Source organism: Egretta garzetta, unplaced genomic scaffold (assembly GCF_000687185.1).
Source record: "Egretta garzetta isolate BGI_Z169 unplaced genomic scaffold, ASM68718v1 scaffold163, whole genome shotgun sequence".
NCBI lineage: Eukaryota > Metazoa > Chordata > Aves > Pelecaniformes > Ardeidae > Egretta > Egretta garzetta.
In genome coordinates this window covers 2,803,393-2,826,182 of record NW_009259308.1, presented here as the reverse complement: position 1 = coordinate 2,826,182, position 22,790 = coordinate 2,803,393, and the positions used below count along the sequence as shown (strand labels likewise).

The following is a 22,790-nucleotide window of genomic DNA, read 5'->3' as shown; positions in this document are numbered from 1 at the left end:
CCCCATCCCAGCCTGCAGCTGGGGGAGCAAGGCGCGGGAAGGGAGAGCCTGCACAGGCTGCGTTTCCCAGACAGCTTGCTGGGTCTTTTAATTGCTGGCGGCTCCAGTCTCTCTCCTGGCCCCGGGTGCTGTCGCGGGCTGGAAGGAGGCAGCCACTGCCACTGTGGGGTCTGGTATTGGGGATGCTCAGGGACCCGTCTCTGGGCGCACTGGAGTGGGGATGGGACAGCGCTGCTGTCAGGGAGCCGTGGAGAGGGAGGGGGGCAGGAGGGGCAGCCCGGGCATATTGTTGCTGGTGTTTGAATATTGCTGCCCGATGGATTTGTTTATTCTGCGATAAATGCTCCTGGGTGCTTGAACAGCTTGTAGCCAGCCTCATCGAGCTATGCCTCTGCCTTCCCAATTCAGGGCTACGGGCAGCTGGCTGCTGGCACTCTCCTGGAAGCGGGAGCTGGTGCCTCCCGCCATGCACAGCACAGGCTGTATCAAGGACAGTAACGCTCAGACCATTTCTTTGAGCAGTTAAATCCAGGCTCAGAAGCCAAAATCTTGGTTCCTGAGTCTTAAAATGCCGGCTACAGATCCTGTGCTGGATTTTGCAGCATACGCAGTGTCTGTGCCCATTGCCTCCCGGCAGCAGCAGGGCGCAGGTGGGCTTGGCTGGCGGTGGGTGGGCAGCAGCGTGGGGGCTCCATGCCCGAGCTGCCCACTGGCAGGGACACCGAGCAGTTGGGGGTCCACAGAGAGCCCACAGAGAGGGGCTTGGAACATCGTCCATGGAAAAGCTTTAGGACGGTGATGTTAGGTGACTTCCAAAGCTGAGCTGCAATCCAGCAATCACCTAAACGTGGTTTCTCATCAAAAGGAAACACCATAATTATAATGGAGAGATTGTTATTGATGAATAAGAGGAGTTGTTATTTCATTAGCAAATAATGCATCAAAGTACTGGCTTCCAAAGTCCCCCGTGGCATTGATGTGTTCTCTATAAAAAAAAAGGCAAACTATATTCTGAGCACAGAGGAGGGCACGCAGACAGCTTAGATGGAATTGCAGTATTTGTGTACATCGCACGTTTGTGTTGATGTGGTCAGGGTGCAAATGGTCCCTCTGCTTGCACCCAGCAGCAGCTCCTCCTCGTGCAGGGGCACCTCCTTGCCTGAGGTCAGCTGTGGTGAAGCTCTGCTGGCTGCAGTTTATTAGATCAGGTCAAGGTTCTGAAAAAGTCTGGGATGTTTTCCCTCCCTCAAAGGTATGCATCCATGTGCTTTGCAAACTCAGCAATGTCTTCTGTGAGCTACTTGTGGTGTAATTCAAAGACAAAGATTTCAGCTGCGTGCCATCTTTGCCGCACTGATTGTATCTTTTTCTTTACTTTGAAATGGCTCATCCACAAATTAACTCTGGGGGATTTACCAAAATAAATTCTGGGTGAGTATGCTATTAGATACTATTTGAAAGATAACCCTGGCAAATGGGAGTTGTATTTGTGTCGGCTGGGGACACACAAATGAAAACTGAATTATCCGGACCTGGCATGGGAGCGGAGCCTGGCTGTGGTGGGCAGGAGCCGGAGCCGTCGGGGTTGTAATGAAGCCGGTGTCTCCGGTGAGGTATTGAAGCAACAGCAGTTTTGAAGGCACTGGTCTGGAAGGAGAGTCCTAACCCTGGTAGGTTCGAATGTAGCTTTCAGTGAGCGGTGCAGAGCAGAGAGGGACAGATGGGTGGATGCCACCAGTGTGGAGCATCGCTTCTGCAGGAGCTCTTGCCTTAGGTTACATTGGTCAAGAGTCATCTCAAGTCTTTGGCTTCACTCCTCAGGGTTTACACCCCAGCATGGGCAGCAAAACCTGACATACTGCTCTCCTTGGTCTTTTGAGTCGTGCTGGGGAGGATGGTGGGAAGTGCTCTGTCAGAAGCTCTTCAGTTAGAATATATTGTTATTAATCATATACCAAACATATGTTTTAATTATACGGTAGCAGCAAGAGATACTGGAGAACTGCACATGCATTTAATAAGAAAAATAATCAATAACATTTGGTTTATTAAGCATCCTAAAAGCAATCACAATCTTACCTTTATTAAATTTCTGATCGTCTTATGAGACTCAGGAATGGCCATTTTAAAACTAGAAATAAATTTTGCCACCAGGTGAAATCCTGTCATTCTGCAGGCTGGCAGAGTTTTAGTGACTTCTAATGGAGGCGGGATGGTTTATGTCTCCTGCAAACCTCCCTGACTGGTTGTAAAGCATTTCCATAAACCAAGATGTACTTCTCTGGGATTTTAGTCTATGGCTGAGCTGTAGGGTACTTTGAATCATCCACTGTAAAGGATATGTATGAATTAATTAGAAGTAATTCAGGTTTGGACTGATCTTAATTTCTTCAATCTTTTTTTTCATTATATATTTAGAAAAAATCCTAATTTTAAATGTGGCATTAAATGGGTCTGTACTCTCAGTTGTCTTTGGAGGTTGCCCTCAGGCTGTCCTGAAGATGCCTCTGTACCTGGTCTTGGAAGAAGATGCTCTGCGGTAAACACTGATGGGCTTTGTAGAGACTGAACTGAGCTTTGGTTCGATGAACCACGGTCTAGTGCCCACCTCAGGGGGTTTTGGAAAGAGCAGGAACCCTGGAAAGGTGGGACTTGTGTGTTTCTGGAGGAAACCTTTCACTCCTCATCCTTTAGCTTCAGAGCTTCAGAAGGGCATCTTCTTTTTTTAGCTTTGTTTTAATCTCAGGAAGGTGCCTGCCTGCCCCTTGCGTGGGAGACGTTGCTGTGGGTGCAGCAATCCTACGGGTCCCCTGCCCCTCCGGTGGCACCTCCGGGCTGGGCACTGCTGGCAGCTGCCTCTGCAAACACAATGTCCTTCCGCAGTCAGTGAGTACAAGTTCTGCTCTGCCACCTTTGGGGAGGACACGGCAGCCTTGGCAGAGGACAAAAAGGACAGTAAGTTCTTGCCCTTCATAATGTAAATTCATCTGGAGGTTTAACCTTCCAGGCTGCTTTATCGCTGGGCTGGCATTGCCAGCAACACGGACTGCTTCTGAAGCCAGCGGCCAGCCAAGTTTAAAGGACATTCTTCAGCAAAGCAGAGATCGTTTTATTAACGTTGCGGTTTGGTTAAAACACTGTCATTAAAAGGCTCCCATCGAAGCTTGTCACGGTGGAAGGAAGGAGGCTTGCTTTCTGCTGCGCTGGCTCGGGGGATGCCTGGCTGCAGGGACGGCTGACGAAGGGAGCGCCCCAGTGGGACCGAGAACAGTAATTTGCAGAGTCTGTAGCCTCATCTCATCTTCCTGTCAAGGGCCTTCAGAAGATCAAGAGCAGCAGCATGAAAGGGATAGGAGGGGGAGGAATCCGATTATTCTGAAGCTAAATCGTTCATTTCCAGAGCATTTTGACACATCCAATCCCCGTAAATTAGTGACTCTCCCCCTCTCCATTAGACATGAGGTAACAGCACAGATTCAACAGGAAAATGAGCAGCTTTTGAAGACCAGAAAGGGCGGTGAGGTGGTTTAGTGCGAGGGCCTGGCGAACGTATTGGCGGAGGCTTTACCTGTCCTCTTCTGAGGAAGAGTCATGATTTGACAGCTCCAGGAGACAGAAACTCTATCACGTCTGGCGGTTTTAGTCTAAGGCCACATTCACTGTTTTACATACATAGCACCTAAATTGCAATTTGAAACTCTCTGGTTTTAGTCCTGAGCCACTGAACCTTGTTGCACTTTATTCTGCTAAATGAGATGCCCTACAAAAAGCTGATATTTCCTTGCCTTCATGACATTTATGTACTATTGAAGGTGTTAATATTTCAAAGATCCCTTTAGTCTTAAAGATTTTAAGTATCAGTACTTAAGGATTTAAGGTCCCTCACACCTGAGTTACAGGAGACGGCTCTCCCCTGTGGGGAAGAGAAGCCCCTGGAGCGCTGTCTGCCTAGGCTGGGGAAGGGATGGAGGCTGTGGGCGAGTGGGTTTGAAGCATCACCAGCCTGCGATGGCCTGGGGTGGGTCAGCTCTGTGGCACGGGTGACTTCCCACCCCAAACCCACCTGTATGTGCTGTTGCCCTCGGCACGTGGGCTTCATCCCAGCTCCAGTGGAACATCTCTCTGGTCTCGGGCTGTTGCACAGTACTTAGCCATGAAGACCGGTCCAGACTCACCGATGGGTGAGCACCCTTGGAGGGGGACTGGAAGGGTTTGCACATTGCACCGCTCTTATGGTGGGAGAGACAGGCTACAACCTTGCCCTGAGTTGGCAGGATGGGACAGAACCTTGCCCAAGTGTGGGCAAGGGGTTTCTAGGCGTGGTTTTGTGCCTCTTCTTTAAAGCTGGTTCATGTTCAAAGACAGGGCATTGCAAATACATCAGGCAAAATCCAACTGACTTCAACCTGTCACATAAACTGCAAATTGTTAGGAATTATGCCTTCACACTACAAAGTCACTGTTAAACAGGGTGTATACTTCTTTTCGTCTGCAAGCCCAAGAGCCTTTATAAATGCTGAATTTATTTTTCCTAATGGACACATCTAATAACTGTGGCTCTCCTCTGTGCAAACAGCCTGTATGTTGAAGGGTGGAGAAGGTTTGTTAAATCAGTACGTTTACAAAAAGTCATAATAACTGTGGATTCTATCCTTTGCAACAATTTATTAGCAAAACAAAGCAGCCCAAAATATGAATACATCGTCTTTAATAAAGCACATTTTAAGATATTTAACATATTCTATATTCAAAGTGTTCTTCTATGTTCTGCAGTGGACTGAAGCGAGGGCTGAATTTCTGCACATTCCCCGTTAGCATCAGTGCTGGGGCCTGCTGAGACTGCTCTGTGCTTTAGGGCGATGCTGACATGAACAAGCCTGGGTGAACTCAGAGTTAAGTCTCCTTTTGACTTCATTCCTGAAAAATTTGAAATGTTCAGAGGGAAACCAGAGCTTGAGAAAGCTGGCCAGAGGACTGCCACTGGCTGGGGTCATCCAGAAATGTCTTGGATGCAGAAGGGGAACCACAAATCACCAGTCTGAAGTCCTGCTCTGCTACTGCTCCAGAGCAGGCTGCCTGCCGGCGAGCTGCCTGACACTGCTGCTCTTCTCGTGCACTGGGACTCCCTGGGCTGCTAAAATTTGCCAAAGATAAGACTCTGGTGCTCTGTATTTTCACAGGCAATGCTGAGGAAAGGCAGGAGTGCAACAGGCAGGACGCAGGCGCGGGGGGGGGCAGAGCCCCTGCCAGCCTTTCGAGTGCTCATGCAGCCAGGGCTCTTTCGCTTTAACGTGCCTGGGATAGCCCTGTGGCCCTGGCACCCCTGCGGGTCTCTTCATAAAGTCCCACAAACAGTTAAATCCTGACAGAAATGGAAAATTTGTCTTTGCACTTCCCAGGAAGAATGGAAACACCAAAGAAAACGGAGCATGGAATTGTTTGGCTAAAAGACACCCAGCATTAGTTTTGCAGTGTGTGCAGCCTGGGAGCGGGATAACCATCAAGCATATGCTCAGTTTTGTTGGCAGTGGTGCTGGGGAAGGGCTGAATTCAGCCCCGCAGGGAGCACCAACAGTCCGCTGGGGCTGCAGGCGCTGGGGCATGCTGCTGCCCGGCGCCGGGGGAATAACTCACCGCTCCGCTGCTTGCTTTGCAGCACATCCCTTTTCAGCACAATCCCCCAGGATGGTGCTCACCACAGTGCCCACGCTTCCACTGAGAAAAACCTGTGAAACCATAAAAGCAGCAACTGGTTAATTTATAACCTGTTGCTCTCAAGTGAAATGGCTGCAGATTTATAATGCACAGAAAGGAGCTGGGACTCAGACAGCCATCTCAAAGTAGGAATCTCAGGAACATTAATTCCAGCGAGCTACATGGTGACTTGAGTCCCCATAAATCGGCGGCAATCCGTGAGACACAGCCTGTAAATACCTTTCTGGTCCTGTTGCTCTTGCCAACAGTTTTTGGAAAAGATCCACCAGACCCAAGCTTGCTGGACACGGGAAGCCTGTGGACTGCAAGCTGTTGTTTCACGAGCCAAGTTCAGGTTATTGCTTGTTTGAAAGTCCTTGAGGATTCCTGGGTGCTAGCAGGCAGCTGAGGGATGGCTCTTTTTTCCTTTGCAACCCTGGCTGCAGATATTCCTTCCTTTCCCCCTTGCACGCAGTCCATGGGAGCTGGGAGGTCCGACATAGTCATGTCCGTATAACGCAGCCCATGCTGTGGTGGAAATCCTGCTCGGCCATCACAAGAAGCTCCTGCTGGGTCCAGGGACCTTCTTCACTGGACACCTGAGCAATGGAAGAAGCTGCCCCATGGAAGCTGGCTTGGTTTGTAGTTGGGATTAAATAGGAACAAGTGCAATAGCACACTAGTGCATCTGTACAGTGCACAGATAGTCATGCACATATATATATATATATATATATGAAATAAATGGGCATTTCACATATTCACCATCAGCCAAGCTCAGATCCCAGGGTTAGTGAAGCCCAGAACTACTGGAGGGAGCTGGGGAACTTCCTGAGCACATGGGACTTGGAGGACTGGAGGGTCAAGGGGTCACTGCGAGCCAGGGGAACACCTCAGTCCTTCATGGAAAGTTGTCTTGGGTGTACAGCTCATGTCAGTAATTCATGCCTCATCCCAAATCTTTTGCTGCATTGGTGTGACCTAAAATACTTCACTGAATATACAGCATCTTGCCTGCAGGCAGTCAGGTGCTCCCACTTCTGACAAAGATGAGCTCACCCCTAAGGCCATTTTGCCGATGCCTCTGGTAACCCAGTATCACACATTTATTTGAAAATTATCTTCTCCCTTTGTCACCATGTTTATAATTTGTCAAAACAGTATTCTTAAAATACTCATTTCCACATCACGAAGAATACAGCCATTGCATTTAATTTTTTTAATTGTATTGGGGGATCTGTTAATCAGAAACGGGGCAGTGCCTGCACCCCGAGAGCCGGGATGTGCCCCCTGCAAGACCAAGCACCAGCTCTGACTCTGCACAGAGCCATGGATGGAGGAAGCATGTGGAAAACCACCTCCGACTTCCCCAGGGCTTGCTCAGCCCCACTAGGCAGAGAGCCGAGGGACGTGCCCAGAGGCGGCGTGGCCGAGGGGCTGGGGCCGAAGCGAGCTGCTGGGGAGGGCTGTGCTCAGGATTGACTCTTCCTCTGGGTGAAAACGTCATCAAGGGAGCCCCAGCAAGATTTGTGCCTGTAAAACACAACTTTACAACCCACCAAAGTTCCTGCAACTCTGGGCAGAGACTTGTGCATCTTGAAAAAGCTGTTTATTGTTTGCAGAGCGTGCTTTCGGGGAGCTTTCTGCTGTCTCTGGGCAACCAGACCTATCAGCTGTCATTCTTCCTGCTGCTGTTCAAGATAGAAAAGATTTGCTTTCTGTGGTTCCATCTCTTTCATTTCACAGCCCTTAATGCTCTCTTGCATCCTGCTTTTTTTTTTAACATAGTTTCCCTGCTGGTTTTTTTTTTTTTTTTTCTGAACTGAGATCAAATTAGCTGGTAAAAGGAAGTTTAAAATTTTAGGTCTGAGATGCCGTGGCGAGGTGTTACTTTCACTGCACGTGGGACTTGTGCTGAGGGTGGAGCTGCAGCAAGGCTGAGCATGTTGGAAAGCCCGTCCTTTGGCAGTGGCCGCCCGGGTGCTGGCTGGGGGCTGAGGGGCATGGGCCGCGGGGCGCTGTGCTGTGGGGTTACGTGTGGCCGCCTCAGCAGGGACGGTTTATCTGAGGTTTTACTTCAGTGCATTGGGACAGCTTGGGTGCCTGATGTCTCCTCCTTGCCAATTTTCTCTTGCTCTTTTGGGGAGCGATTCATGCTTTACTACTAAGCATTATCCAACTTCCTTGTTCTCCCACTGTGCCGCAAGCACATCCATTTCTCACAATTACTTCATGTGCAAGATTTGGGCCTCCTTTTACATACTTGTTTTGCAAATAAACATCTTGGGTAACGCTGCCTCTGTGCAACCTGTTTGCTTTCAAATTCATGTGCTCAGAGCGATAGCGATCAGCACGGAGATGCGTTAAGCCCGTTTGCAAGTGTGAGAGCGCTGTTGGTCATGCTGGGCTCACAGGGTTACTCTGGCTCTGCTAAGCCAGGCTGATGTTTTAGTGCAGCGGGTGCCGGTTGTTGAGGTGAGGGGTGGCTGCCAAAGGGAGGAAGCTGAAGACAAGGGCAGCAGACACCCTGACACCCGGGGGCTGGTGATGCTTCCGTGGGACCCCTGGGGCTCCAGCTGGGCTGCTCTGGGGTTGTCAGGACCCACCTTGGCAGGGCTTGTGGAAATCAGCCCAAGGTGCTTTCACCGGGGCAGCTCGACCAGCATCGTGGCATGGATAGTTGGGCAACCACCGTTGGTGTGCGTGGCTGGCACAGAATGAGCCTGCTGGCTGGGTGCTGCTGACGTGGCCATGTGCACCAAGCACCAAGCACGCACCTTGCTGCTGGCAGGGACCCAGCCCCAGCCTGCTCTTGGAAGCACTGCTTTGCCCGCGGGGCACAGCGAAGCCTGGGCTTTGGGCACAGCCAGTGGGATGTCCTGAGCTCCTGAAGCCCTGGGTTTGCTCCACACGTGCTTCTCTGGCTGCTGGCAGACCATGGGTGGCAGAGATCTTCATCTTCTCTCACCCGATAGGACCCAATGTGGGGCCACAGAGCTGCAGAGTGGTGCATGACACTGCAAAGTGACTGCAGCCCAAACCATCTTGGGTGAGTATCACTGCTGCCCTGCATGGCTCTTCAGGTATGTTGCAAGAAATGCTCTGTCCGTAAATTTGATTTTGGTTGGTTTTTGTACAAAAAGTGTCACTTTTTATGTTGAAGCATCCACATATGAAATAGTTCATGCTCCCTTCTGGTCCCCAGAAGTGAAAGATTTCAATGCAGCAATCACTGTTGACTGCCAACTGCTCACATTTGCATGCTAATGGATAAACTTGAAGCGCTGGTGAGTATTTCCAGTTCTGCAGTGACACGCTAGGTTGAGGAAATTTAAATAAAGGTGCTTTTGACATTATTGGCGCAGGAGTCTTATTTCAAGGTTCCCCCCCAGCCTGTGGCTGTTGACATTAACTCTTGCACCCGGCGGCTCAGGCTCTGCCCCAGCTGCAGGAGATGTTTACATGATAAACAGGTTTCTGCCCACCCACGGGACACTTCAGTAAATCCTTTATGAAGGACTCCTTTTTTCCAGGTGAATCTCTTTTCCAGACAGTAGCCAAGAAAAGCTGTAATTTGACAGGTGATCTTTGCTGGGTATCTCTCCTCCATGTATTAGCTAGTGGCCATTTCTCCGGGGTGCCAGTCCACAGTGAAACGTGGTACCACCGCATGGCAATCACTATAAATCCATCAAACAGTAAGGAACAAGGCAGGGCATTTGAAACAAAGGAAAATTACATATAGTCATTTGCTGTCTCTCTTCTGAAGGTCATTTAACTTGGGAGAAACTCAGGGTGATGTCTCACTGGCTCGCCGGAGGAGCACACCAAACTCTGTTGTGGTGGTAGGTTGGGTTTGCCCGTCCTAACGATGCTTCCAGCATGAGTGGAGTCGCTGCTCATCTGTATAAATCTGCTTTTAGAAGCTCAAAAAGGTTGTGTTAAAATTACAAAATGCAAAACAATCAAAGTAAAATAATAGTAAATGATGTAAAAAAAATGTGGGAACGCCCTTGGCGAGAGGGGCTCGGCATACGGCAAAGCCTGTACTGAGGCAGGGAACGGAGCTAGCCTCCCTGAGCGGTGCAGCAGGGTTCCCACAGGCGAAGGTCACGAGCTGGAAGACTGTGCAGATAAGATCTGATCTATGTAAACCTGTCAAGACCTGTTGCGTTGCATCAGCAGGTGGTGCTTGTGCAGAAGTCACTTAACCGTGCATGCTACCGAGCAGTGCTTCACAGGTTAGGCTGGGCCACTCCCTGCCACCCCCTGCCGCTTTGTGCGCAGCCCCCCCCGGAGCGGGCAGCAGGCAGGAGGGTGGGCAAGCACCCTGCGGCTCCGCTGGCTAGGAGGGATCTGCTCAGCCAGCGGTCACAGCTGGGGGCCAGGGGCTGCGCTTCCACCTGCAGCTCTGCACATGCCGTTCGAAATTGTTGCGCCGCTGCGTCCCAGGAAAGAGGGATCAAGGGAACGGAGACGGGTAACTCTGCCGAACTTTTATTCTGACTGATACAACACACATTGATTGGGTACACAAATGAGCTAGTTTTTAAGGCAAACAACGATCTCAACATCATCTTTCCATACACCACAGTTTCCATAACATCTTTGACAGAAGTACGACATATTAAAACCAGTATTGGAAATACTACTATAGTGGAATTTAAATACATCACACAAAAGGCATCTTTAAAGAAATGCAATAAAAATAGACTGCTCAAACATGTAAATGGGAAAAAAAAAGCTTTAATTTACACTAAACTCTTTGAATTCATTTTTAAAAGTGCGTTCCTTCAGCCATGTCCCGTTACGGCAGCCATGGCTGGCAAATAGTGCTTAAACTCCTTTTCTGTAAACAAATTAAAAGCAGACGTTCTTTCCCATTTTCCGGTATTTAAAATAGTTTCTTCATATTACCACACCCAAAGAAGGACAGAACTGCCTTTTTCCAAATATAAGTGTCCTATTTCACTAAGAAAAGGCGTGGCGTAACAAAATTATTTTAAGCGAACTAAAGTGAAATCACCCCTGACACTTAAGAACGAGCCCACATCCAGAGAACTGAACACGGGGCCTGCTTAAGGCAATGTCACGATTGAGCTGTTCTCTCCTTACCAGGTATTTGATTGATTGCGTACAGGAAAAACCTGCATTCTCCTCTTGCCGCTATGAAAGAGCTGATAAAAGCGGGATTGACTCACTCTTCCTTGCAGAACTTCTCCCTGGCTATCCCACTTAGGATCCCAGAGTCGTCTCTATGCTCCGCAAGTGCTGCTGCTCAGAAATTTCTTGACAATGAATGATTCAGTCTAATTGTTAAGGTCATCCTGACATATTTTACAAGCGACCAGGTTTGTTTGTTTGTTTTAAAAAGCTAATGTACGTGAACTGAACAATACCAATCCTCTGGACAGAAGAACAGGCTTTTTATGTTGCAAAATAATTTTTTTTAAAAGAAGTATGAATCCTGCAAGGCACTTTTTCAAAGAGAACGAGTAATGCTCTTATTTCACCGTGTTCCCCAAAGTGCCGATTAGTAAATGAACTGGGGCTAGCAGCACCGCCGACGCACGGGCACGTGTAGTCGTTAGGCTCAACACCGGCTCACACACACTGCAGCAGCTCGCTGGGGCCAGGCGGCTCCGAGCGTGGGGTCCCACAGCCTGAAGGATGCAGTCAACTTGTAACTGAAAAAGCAATTTGTTGCATTAAATTGAAGAAGATGATGAGACTGACAAAAGAAGGGCAGTACCTTACAGAACATGCCTCTCTGTGGTTTTAGGCTGGCTCTTGAATTAAGATAAGGCATTAGCTTCTAGGTTGCACTTAAACTCCACCCAGATAAACGTAGATTTATGTAGACAGTGGCTTCTGCTGTTAGATTAATTATTTTTGTTTGACTGATACGAAGATAAGCAATTAGACAACACAGTAGCAGAAGAAGAAAAGTGAGTAGCCAGTTTCCCTTTTGAGTAGTAACTTTTATAAACAAAGGAAGAGAAGTAAAAATAAAGGTTCTGTGCAAGAAATTCCTAGCAGATGCAGGAACACATCTGCCTTTAAGGCCCCTGAATTCGATACTATGTGGCACATAGTATATGGTGTACAACTATATGATATATTATTGTATTTTATTGTATTTGCATTTAATTTCACCCAAGAGGCCATGAAACAGGAGACATTAGAGGCTATCATCTAAAAAAGGGTGAAGAAAACGAGGAGAAAACGTAGCCCTTGTAAAGATAAACGTCAGATGTGGCACAAATGGATTGGAACTCAGTTTTCCAATAAAACCTGGAAGGTACCTGGGGGAAAGATCTGACTAATGCACACACTTCTACCCACCTCTTCCAGTCCGCTTTATTTAAAAAAAAAATCCAAAGCTGCCGTATCTCTCAAATTTGTCTTTTTGGAGGAAAGAAGAAGTAAACTATTTTGGGGTACTATTTTGGGCACTTCGCAGGACATATTAGTAATGAAGAAGTTTTGAATGGCATCCCCATTACTTAAAAAACATTTGATGTTCATTTTTTTCCTGAAAATGTGCATTTCCAACTAAAACAACTCATATGAAAGCAGTATTTTTGGCTTTGTAAACCTTTGCCATTGATCTACAGGAAGAAGAACATTTACGGTCTCTTACAGCCTGTTTATCACTCTCTCCATCTGCTCAAAGTAGTTTTATAGTGTGCTTTGCCAACAGCAATTCTTGTTATGCCTGGGTATTTCACAGGCTGCTATTTTTAAAAAGAAAAAACCCAAACCACAGATTTCTCACTTGTGCTATTTGTCCCAATGCTACATCCTCTTCAGCAGATAAGCTTCCTTTACCATCCACGCAGAATGAGTTTTTATCAGGACAAATCCATGTGTCATGACACTTGTGCTACCTTCAGTTCTTGAAAGAGAATGACGTACCGTCACTGGTACAGCACAACCTTTTCAGTTTTAAGCCACTGGAATCCAAATAAAGTCTCCTAGTTTTGTCTTCCTTTAATTCTTATATTTTTTGCCCCTTCCTGCCCTTGTCCCTCCAGAAAAAAGGAGGAAGAAGGACTCTCTGAAGTAGATAATCTTAGTATTAAAATATATATAGGAGTGGGTGTCTCCAGTAATTTAATCTGTTGAATCTCTTCCAAGTCTCCCCTGATGGGAAAACCATTTTTTCTACCTTACAAGAAAATTCCCTCCAAACTCTATATTAGGCACACAAAACTTCATGTTCTGCAGCTCATTTATGAATGGCAATAACAACAGAATGTAGAAACAAAACCAATTCCTTCTTCTGTATGTGAGAATTTTTGGCACATTGGATAAATAATTATTTGGCACTATAGGCCCACTCAGTAATACCATTTTCAGCTATTTATGCAGATGCTAACATGTTACAGATACCCCAATTCACAGTAAGATTTAAAACTACTTGTTGTCAAAAGTAGTTTTTCCATGCAAATGGATCAATGTTCCTTCATGCCGCTGTCCGTCGGATTTCCTCTGACAAGGTGATTGATCTCTCTTTGCACTCATTGTTAGAGCACTTGGAGACAGCGTTGGCTGCTTGACAGAACTTCTGGAGGAGGATCTTTCTGAGAAGCAAGTAAACCCACGGATCCAGTATCTGGTTTAGCGAGGCCAAACGCACAGCTGTCAGGAAGAAATTGCATTCCTTGTGCAGTTCTGAGCTTTGGGCTTCACTGGAGAATTCCTTGCAGTGTTCAAACGATGTGCGGCTGAAGATGATCTTCAACATCGTTATCTAAGGAAAGTGAGGAAGAAAAAGTGATGTATGTTAAGGGAGTGTTACCTGTCTATCATGACATGCGAACATCCCTAAAGACAAAATCCTGTCAATAATTTTTTTTCCTTCCTTGTCCAATTCAAACTGTGATCAGAACAAATAAGCGTTGCGAGAGCAGCTCAGTTTGTATTTGTGTGTAAAATGAGTGAAAAAAATGATACCCTTCAGCTATCAGTCAGATTTATTTATAGATCTCATGCTAAAACAAGGCAGCACATGCTGCTTCCCTGCTTGAGATACAACAGAAATCTGTATGCTAAATCCTAGAGGTTCAAGATGGCCTTGGCTAGAAAGGGAAATTACTGACCTTGCAAAATTAACTTAAAGGAACTTGTTTTATCATTATCATATTACCACAATTACAAGGAACAGCTGAATAACTCATGATGAGTAGAGCTCCTCAAAATTATGTTACGAACAGTAAATGTCAGAAAAAAGAACTTCAAATATAAAATGTCTTCTTTTTTTTAAAGCGAAGTTGTTTTACTCTATGACTTCTAAATTTTAGAATTTAATTTTAAGGTAAACTATTCTGCTTATGAACTGAGCCAAATTAAAAGAAAAGGGTTAATAAAGGTGTTTTGGGCTAGGAGTCAAGAAAACATTTGAAGTCAACAGAAAAAAAATCTTTTTCTTTTGTCAAAAGCCACAGACTGCATTTTGGATTAACCTGACCTGTCTCTCCTCCTTTCCCCCCTCAGTTCAGCTCCCCCAGCAAAGAGAGTGATATATTTAGGAATCTGTTTCCCACAGCATCTGAACTGGCATGACCAAAAGACACTATTTACACCATAAAATGTTCCACACAAGCAGAAGTTTCCATAACTGATGTCTCCCATACCTCACAGCACAGATCAGCAAGCTCTGGCCTGGGAGCCAAAAGCTACATGCAGGTTGATTTTGGGGGGATTAAATGCCATCAGGCATCTTGATTTGCAATACCAGTTAGACAGCATAGGGCTATCAGGGTCCTGCCATGGGTAGTAGGTGGATGGCACATGTCAAACATAAGCACTGGTCAGTGATAGGCACTCGTGAATTCAGAAAAGCCAAAGAAGAGGCAGCTTTGATTAATACCTCCACCCCAAAATCTGTGCTTTAAGGTAATTTTATCACTTGTATTTCAAAGTCTCAGTGAAGACATGTGCTGTTGGTACCGTACAGGTAGCAGGGTGGATCCATTTTTCTTACAGGTTGCTACAAGGCTTACAATCTTTAAAAGACTTCTAAACTGAAGACTGCGCTATAATGATTCAATCAATTAAAATAACAATACTTTTGTATGTTTTCATTTTCCACATTAAGACATAAACTTGCTTCACAGCTATCAATGCCATGAGCCTTGAAACACAAGGACACCTTTATTCTCATGTTACAGACTAGAAAGGCAGGAGACTGCCAAAGGCTGCTACAGGCTGCACAGAAAACCTGTGACTGGAAAAGAACCCAGCTTGGGATCTCCAGGGCAGCGCTCCAGCCACAGAAGCACTGTTTTTGTTATCCAGCTGCTGCTTATGCAGGTAAAAACAGTGAGCAGCTTTTTTTGGTTTGTTTTGTTTCTTAAGGCTGGTGAGAGAGCTCACCAGAGCTGGTGTTGTGATGCTCTCATATACTAATATATAACCATGGGAAATATGAATCACATTCTGAAAGATGTCAGACAGATATAATTTTCCATCGTTTAGTCAGTATCTGTTGTCTAAAGTTTTCTCCAGAGCTTTCTATACCAACTACAGCTGCTTAAATATATATCACTTTAGAGGCTTTTAGTTGCTTCTCTACAGATAAGCTACATTAGATTTTGTATTGCAATGTTTTTTCCAGGAGCCCGTAAACACAGGGATCAAAACGTCTCCTGAGCAGGCACTTGCCACGCAACTCGCTGCCAAATGACGTGCGTGTCAGCTCTACAGTGGGAAAATACCTGTGTTCTTACACCTGGCTGTGATGCACAACGCAGCTCTCAGGTGCTTTAGAGCAAGAAAAAAAAGGCAGAGCTGATGTGAGGATGCTTCATAATGCACATCAGGTAACTGCAAGCAGGCCTTGCCCCTGGGTACCAGCTCCTACCACGGGCTGAAGCGTGGAAGCGCGAAGTGACCTGACACTTGGGAAGTTAGGCGTAGGGCACGCGTGCTACAGTCTGCACTCCGAGGACAGGGCTTCTGAACACCCAACTTCTCCTGGACAGGTCCGGCCTTTTGGCTTGCAAATTTCTTCTGGGCATGACTTGAAGACCATGACTGTCTGAATTTAGTATCTGCAAATCCAGCAGAACTGAGATGCAGTAGGTCCGTACATTTTGATGTGCTTACTGTGTATGTCAAGGAGATGGATACCTATGCACAATGGCTCTGATGCACATCCAATTCACTGCCTTTGCAAAGGTCAGTGGTACCACACACTAAACAAACTGGCAGCCAGTTCTGAAAACACAGGGAACAGCCCGAGGGACGAGAATCTCAGTCAATTATTCACAGCCCTGTCCAACTTCTTGACTTCAGCCTTTCGAAAGAACCAAGACAATCCGCACCAGCAGCAGCACAAGCCAAGTGATCCCAGCAAAAGGTTTTCCCATAGAAGGCTGTCTTCAGAGTGGAGTGTCACCCAGAAAGGTCACGTCTGGACTGCTGCTGTCCCCATAAATTGGGACAGTCAGAGCAAGAGTGACCACACAGAGACTACGGGGGAGGATTTTTCCATTCAAAGCGATATTCTGGGTGCCAGATCAATAACCATGTGTTGACCTTGGAAAGACTTGGATGAGTCCGGAAGGCAGGGCAGCTCGGACAGCAAAGTAGAATTGTTTTTGTTTCTTTAAATAGAAGCCGTTGAGGATTCCATCTACTACATTTAATTTAAATAAAAATGAAAATAAGTAACCACTGGTAGAGCTTTTTAAAAATACAGATAGATGCAGATCCAGACCACATTGAAAGGCCACTTGTGCAACAGACCCACACAACCACAACCCTACCACTTCCTCTGCCACCTCCGGCTGTTTAGGACACTGCCACTGTCACAGCTTGGATTATGGTACCTGCAGCATCTGCCTCCTATGCCCACCGGAGTCCAGCACAACCTACCTCTTGACGGGGAAGGCAGCATTACCATGCTGTAAAGAGTAGCAGTACTATGTGAATACGCTGTGCCGGCATTACAGGACATCACACTAGCCAGTGGGAACCACACCGCATTTCTCATTTCCAGTATTCTGATTTCTTTCTCCCAGATCAGCTCTTCCAGCACTTCCTTTGGGAGCTCTGCAATGACCCTTGTGTTGCAGACTTTGTTGTCTTGTTCTTTTGTTAGTGAACCCATGGAGCTACAAAAATATCAGGCTAATAAAATACATTTCCAAGGCAGACAACTGCCGCTTGTTTTTGTTTTTATTACATAATATTCCTTTACTGGAATGTTTTTTGGACCAACAATTGCTCTGTTGGAAATCTTATTTGTTTGATATCCTCAGAGGCTGTTTATCACGGCCTGTACTGGTCTTCTAAATGAATTAAAAGAAAAGGTAGAGGAACAACATCAGGCGGAATAAAGTCAATGGAACTACACAATAATGAGAAATTTGGCTCAAAATGCATACAGTAATATAGTTCATAATTGTCTTTATTCAATTAGAGTAGATAAAACTTCCCTGTTATCACTGAATGCAGTTTTATAACATTAAATCTCCACTGCTCCTGTTTTCAAACTTACAACCAAAGACAAGATACGTTTTGTGAGATGTCTTTACAGTGCTTTGAATAAAGTTGGATTATAGTACACAAGAACTCTTCAGGGTTGTTTCATAGGCTCCCCAGCTGGCAAGCATCACTGTGATATATTGCCACCAGCATAACTTTATGTGAGCAGCCTGTGGTACCTGAGGGACTCCCAGGCAGCTTACTATTATATTGCAAAGAGTTCAGAATGAGCTCCCATTGTAGTCAGGTGGGGGAAAAAAAAAAAAGAGACAAAAACTTTTCCAAAGATACTTTTCCAGTTTGACAAACTATGTTGGAAACTGCTGCTATGTGCAGTGAAAGATAGAGAATAAAAAGTTGATGTGCTTGAAGATGCATATTTTTCAGCCAAGCAAGAGCTGAGTAACTAGTCTAGAACATAGGGTCAGAATCTGATGAGAAATTCCTGGTCCCAGACTGCAAAATCTTTTCTTGAGATAGCTTCCAAAAAACCAATCATGTTTTCTATGCACCATGAAGACAGGAGGATTCATCCTCTCATGCTGCTTCTCCTCTCCCATTAGCCCTAATCTATTGCTTAAACAATTCTCTCACACATAAAGAAGTGAGCCATAGAAGGAACAGGGGATTCTCGTGATGAAATACAAACAGTGGCTGTGGCACGTGAACCACAGAAAGCCACGATGGAGAGGATATGATTTTTCCTTGTAATGACTAAGAATACCTATAGTCATGTACCATCTTGTTTTAAAATCAAAATTGTAATTTGGTCTCATTAAATTTTTAGGACTTTTTTCTGCCACCTCGGTTGAAGCTGAGGCAGAATGAAAGACTTCAGTTCAAGCAGGCCAAATGCCATTACAGACTCTGCTTGTGGACCTCTGAAGGAGAACTACCCATTGCCTAGCATGGATGTGGATTTCTTTGTTAAAGTAGAAATACCACCTGTCGCAGGCAAAGCTAAGGCAAGTCCAGCCAACTAGACTACAGAGGGGTACGTTTGGGATCCACACCACCTTAACCTTGGTTCACCCCCTCACTGTAGCTGCTCATCCATCAGATTGACAGTAATCCAGGAAGGATCTAAATTATATGGCACCTGACGATCCGTCTTTATTAGCAACCTTCTTGCAGCAGGGCAACGCAACACCTCCTGGTGTGCATGGACCACAGACGTGATCAATACGTCCTGGGAAGAACTGCTTCTCAGAACCTGCTCCGCATCAAGGCCACGCTCCTTTCTGCACGGCAGCACGGCGTACCTGGCGCGTGCGCAGGCAGCACTGCGTGCAGTGCCCTCTCCTCCGCCGCCCCTCAGGGCGCTCACCAGCAGAGCAACCTCGAGCAAGTTACTTCTCTGTTTCTGAGAAACGTACGACAGTGAAATCATTTGCAGTCCTCTTGGACAATTCCTGGAGAAGGCTGAGGATTTTAATAAGAACATGTTTACAGAAGGATAACGATGCAGGGAATTGTGACAGGTCCTGTCAGAATCTAGCCGGCTTCCAACAAACATGGTCTAATTTGTACCACTTGGTTGTGACCTTACCTAGAGAAATACAGTCCAGCAAAATGCAGTTTTTTGGCTGTAGGAGGTCCACAGGCCTTCCCTGCCAGCATGGCCAAACCGCAATGGTCAGTATGCTGGGACGGTTTTGAAATAGGTGGTGATTTCAGCCTCAGATGGAAGCGGAGCACTAGCACTAAGAGTTATTGATTCATAGAAAAGAAGCCATCTATTTTCCTTGCAGCTCAGTGGTATCACTGTCTTTTGTCTCTCAAAGCGAAGGTGCTTTCCATAACTATGTTTGTACATCTAAAAATATTACAAGATAACATATTTTTAATGAAAATGCCTGTAAAGGACAATGTACTTAATTTCTGTCTGACAGGAGGGTTAAGGAGAAGAAGTATTTTAATAGGAAAAGCAGCAGAACAACTGAGCATTTTGGCTTTACGTAGCCTTAAAACAACTCTGTGAGTGAATAATTTTGTAGCCTGGAGCTCTAAAAGAAATATGAGAAGTCCAGTTTGCGCTGCACTGGTGTTTCTGTGCAAACAAGGAATAGCTTCCTCTATTTTAGCTCAGACTCATTTCGATCTGCTGTCGGTTTAGGTCAATGGTTATGCTCCACAGATGAGCACCAAAATAAACAGAAGGCTAGCGTGAACTGGAAACCACTTACGATAAAGCAGTAACTTATTTAAGTGGAGCGTTTTCCCAGGTTCTCCATGCTGAATTCAGGTAACATCCTGAGTACACAACAAAAGGAGACAATACCTGCATTATGTATGCACTTCCTCTCTCCCACCAAATCCAGCATAAATTAGGAAAAGGCAGGATGATTCGTTAAGCCGTTTAGAGCATAGCCACCATAATTATGTTTCACTTTTTTGTTAAAGCACATTTCACTTTGTCATTTTCATCAACAGATCAAGTCTAAAAATACTGTCTGTGTAAAAGGGCACTGTTTATCTAATAGTAATAGTTGCCAGAAGCCATTAGTTCTCAGTTATAAAACTCAGATTTCTTTTTTTAAAAAACTGAAAATCTCCTCTGAAAATCCCTGGATTCCTGTTTCAACTAAATTTCTTACAACCGCTAAATGATGCGCCTACAGGTTAAGTGAGTTTTACAGTCTGGCTTTCCCTGAAAATGCACTCACGTTACTCCATGGTCAGTCTTCCAAAAATCTGGCCTCTTATTCCTCATCTGTACTTTGTAGTTGTACATAAACTTCAATGCTTTCTGTATAAATACACTTCAGTAGTCATGACTCTTGATTTTGAGAATACGAAGACTGGAGCATACGCTGACTAGACAGGGAAGTTTTGCAGAACTCTGCAGAACAAGTTACATGCTTTCAAGTGTTGCTGCTGCACCAGGGAAGTGCACTGTTGGCAAATTCACTCTGGATTACAGCCGTGTCACCCAGTGGGGCAGCAGTCTTCCCCACGGCTGTAAAACACATGCAAAGCATTGCCAAACGGTATCTCTTCAACTGGCCCTGCTCAAGAGTGTCAGGCAGGCTCCTCGCCAGGGTGTCAGTTCACCTTCTGTGACCGAACCTCAGAGAAGCCCTACTCTCTTACCAGCTCGCCGAGCATTTTGTGGAGGTGTCAGCCTTGTTTACAACAGGCTCTCTGACCTGGGCTCTGCTCCATTAACTCATCCCATTAACGCTTCCCACAGATCCATTCAGTAGAGCCAGGGCAGCTTTATTGGTTTAACTTCTGACTGTTAAGTCTGAAAAAATGCCATGGGAAGCAAAACACCAAGAGGAATCCCTGCATCCTCACTGATTTTTCTGAGTACTCAGGTTCTGAAGGAAGAAAAAAAAAAGTGTCCCTCATGTCAGGGATTTTCTCTTGATGCCACAAGGATGGTTGAACGCTCAGGTGCAATAGCTCCACGGCCCCCAGGCTGGTTGAGGGAGCAGCATGGGTCCTGCTGCTTTGGCTGCAGAGGGCAGGGTAGAACCTGCGTCCCAACGGGAAGGCTACAAAAGCAAGGGCTGAGGCAAATGTGCTTCCTTCATTTAATAAATTCCTTCTAATTTTTTCATTTGTTTAATGATGGACAAGCATGCAATGGTTAACTTCTGTAAAATAAAGAAATTCTAGTGTCTCCCCTTGGGACTTAACTGCCCACGTCAGCAGGACAGCAGGACGTGCCACAGCAATGTTAATGGCTAGCCAAGGTGTCTGGGGCTGCAGGCAACCAATGCATGGAGACACAGAAAGACCGGGCAGTCTCCTGGTTTACCTTATCAAATCTAACGTTCCTTGGGGCTTGAGGAGCAGAACATTGTTCTTTGCTCTCAAGTTCTCACTAAATTTTCATCGTGGTTTCATATTTTACTTTTGTCACAAGCTGTTAATGATCTCTAGAAAGTTAACTTACAGCCTCTGACTTAACTTTGGGGTGGGGTTATTTTGGAGATTTGGTAATTAATTTACATGGATAACATTGCTTAATTAAATGAATTTGTTTTCTATTTTCACCTTATCCCCACTGGCTGTTAGCTTTGTCAGCCATTCCTCTTGTCACAGCCCCATTTACCTCAAGTTGTCTGTGCACAGGAAAGAAGAAAAATCCTTCTCCCGCCATAATGTACCTTTCACATAATTTCAAAATTACTGTAGCTAGCTTCAGTTCTTTCCTGCTTACAGATCCGAAGTAGAAACTTCCCAAAAATCATACTATCTTCTGACAGCAGAATAAGCTGGCCTTTTTAGATGGGGTACTGGACTCCTGGGTGTGCCCTTGTCCCACATGGCAGAAGGAGCTGTGGATTCAGCCTCCTCCACTCCTAAATCATGAGGAGGGGTTTAACCCAGCCTGACAAGAAAGAACGGGTATAAGTGAGGAATGACAAAATACTGGAAAGAAATTCAAGAGTCCTTTAAAAACAGAAACAAAAAGCCCAGAATGTTGCCGTAAATAAGATACAGTGAGCAATCTGCCGAAAACCAGAAGGCACTGGCAAAGTCAGAAGTCGTACCTTTTCTCATAAAGCACTGAAGTTTTGCTACAAGGTGGGAGCAAATAAAAAATCATAAATGGTTGTTTCCCATGAGCACAGGGCTCCACCACAGTAAGGTCTCAATACACTTCCTCACAGGTTCCCCTAAACGAGGAACAGGCAGATTCTGGTTCCCCTTGTCACATCACCTTCAGACACCTATGGTGCTATCGAGTAGGCACAATGTGCTGGTCAGGCTGCGCCGGGCAGGAGCACAGCGTGCCCTTCCTTGCCTCTGGGCCCACCGCCAGCACCAGCTGCTCCCCCCTCCCCAAATCTGCCTGGTGCTTGCCCAATACCTGTGGCTCTGTGCCATGAGCACTGCCGACTTCAGTGTCCTGCTCCCAGACCCACAGGCTCCACATGTCCTGCCTTTCTCCTCTGTACAAGACCCTTGTATTCCCCAAGGTCCCTCCTCTTGACTTCAGTTCCTTTGCCTTATTTTTCTAAGTACGCAGCACTTTGGCTATCCTCTTGGACCTCTCCCAGCTTCCTTCTTGGACCTCTCCTACCAGCTTTCCACACCAGGCTCTGTCCCTGTCCCCGCTTGCTTTCCTCAGAGACCATGCACAGCCATACTGTCCATGAGGAACCTGAACTGCCGGTGCCTCCCACCCTGCCCAGGCTGGTGGCTCTCGGTCCACCCTGCCTCCTGCCCTGAGGGAGCACGGGCAGCAAGGCGACCTACCAGCAGCGGTGACCAGCAGGCCGAGAGGACACACATGATCCCCAAGAGCTGGATCAGTGTCTCCATGGCGATTCGCCCCCACTGCTTGCTGGAGCGCGATGCAGTCACTTTGGTCCGACAACGAGACACCAATGCCTCGATGGTGGCCAAGTTGCACACCACTGTCACCATGAGGGAGAGGAGCCCCAGGACGGCAAAGGTGGAGGCGAAGAGGCGGCTCCCGGTGAACTGGCTGTCACTGGTGCTGATGAAGCACCAGGTGCCGGGCCACTGCAGTGTGTACTGGCCCAGGCCGGCGATGGGCAGGAGGGCGAAGGTGCGCACGCCCAGCCAGATGCCAAGCAGCACCGCCTTGGTCACCCGCGTCTTCATGTGGCTGGCATACC

The 22,790-nt window shown here is 46.4% G+C and overlaps 1 protein-coding gene across 1 annotated transcript; it reads right to left on the bottom strand.

Moving 5' to 3' along the window:
* Nucleotides 1-12,774: 12,774 nt before the first annotated feature.
* On the bottom strand, nt 12,775-22,788 carry PTGER3 (prostaglandin E receptor 3; the record flags this gene model as incomplete). Its single annotated transcript, XM_009636147.2, has 2 exons — nt 12,775-13,450; nt 22,405-22,788. Coding segments are annotated over 2 exons (672 nt in total), but the record flags the coding sequence as incomplete, so codon positions are not given.
* Nucleotides 22,789-22,790: the final 2 nt, after the last annotated feature.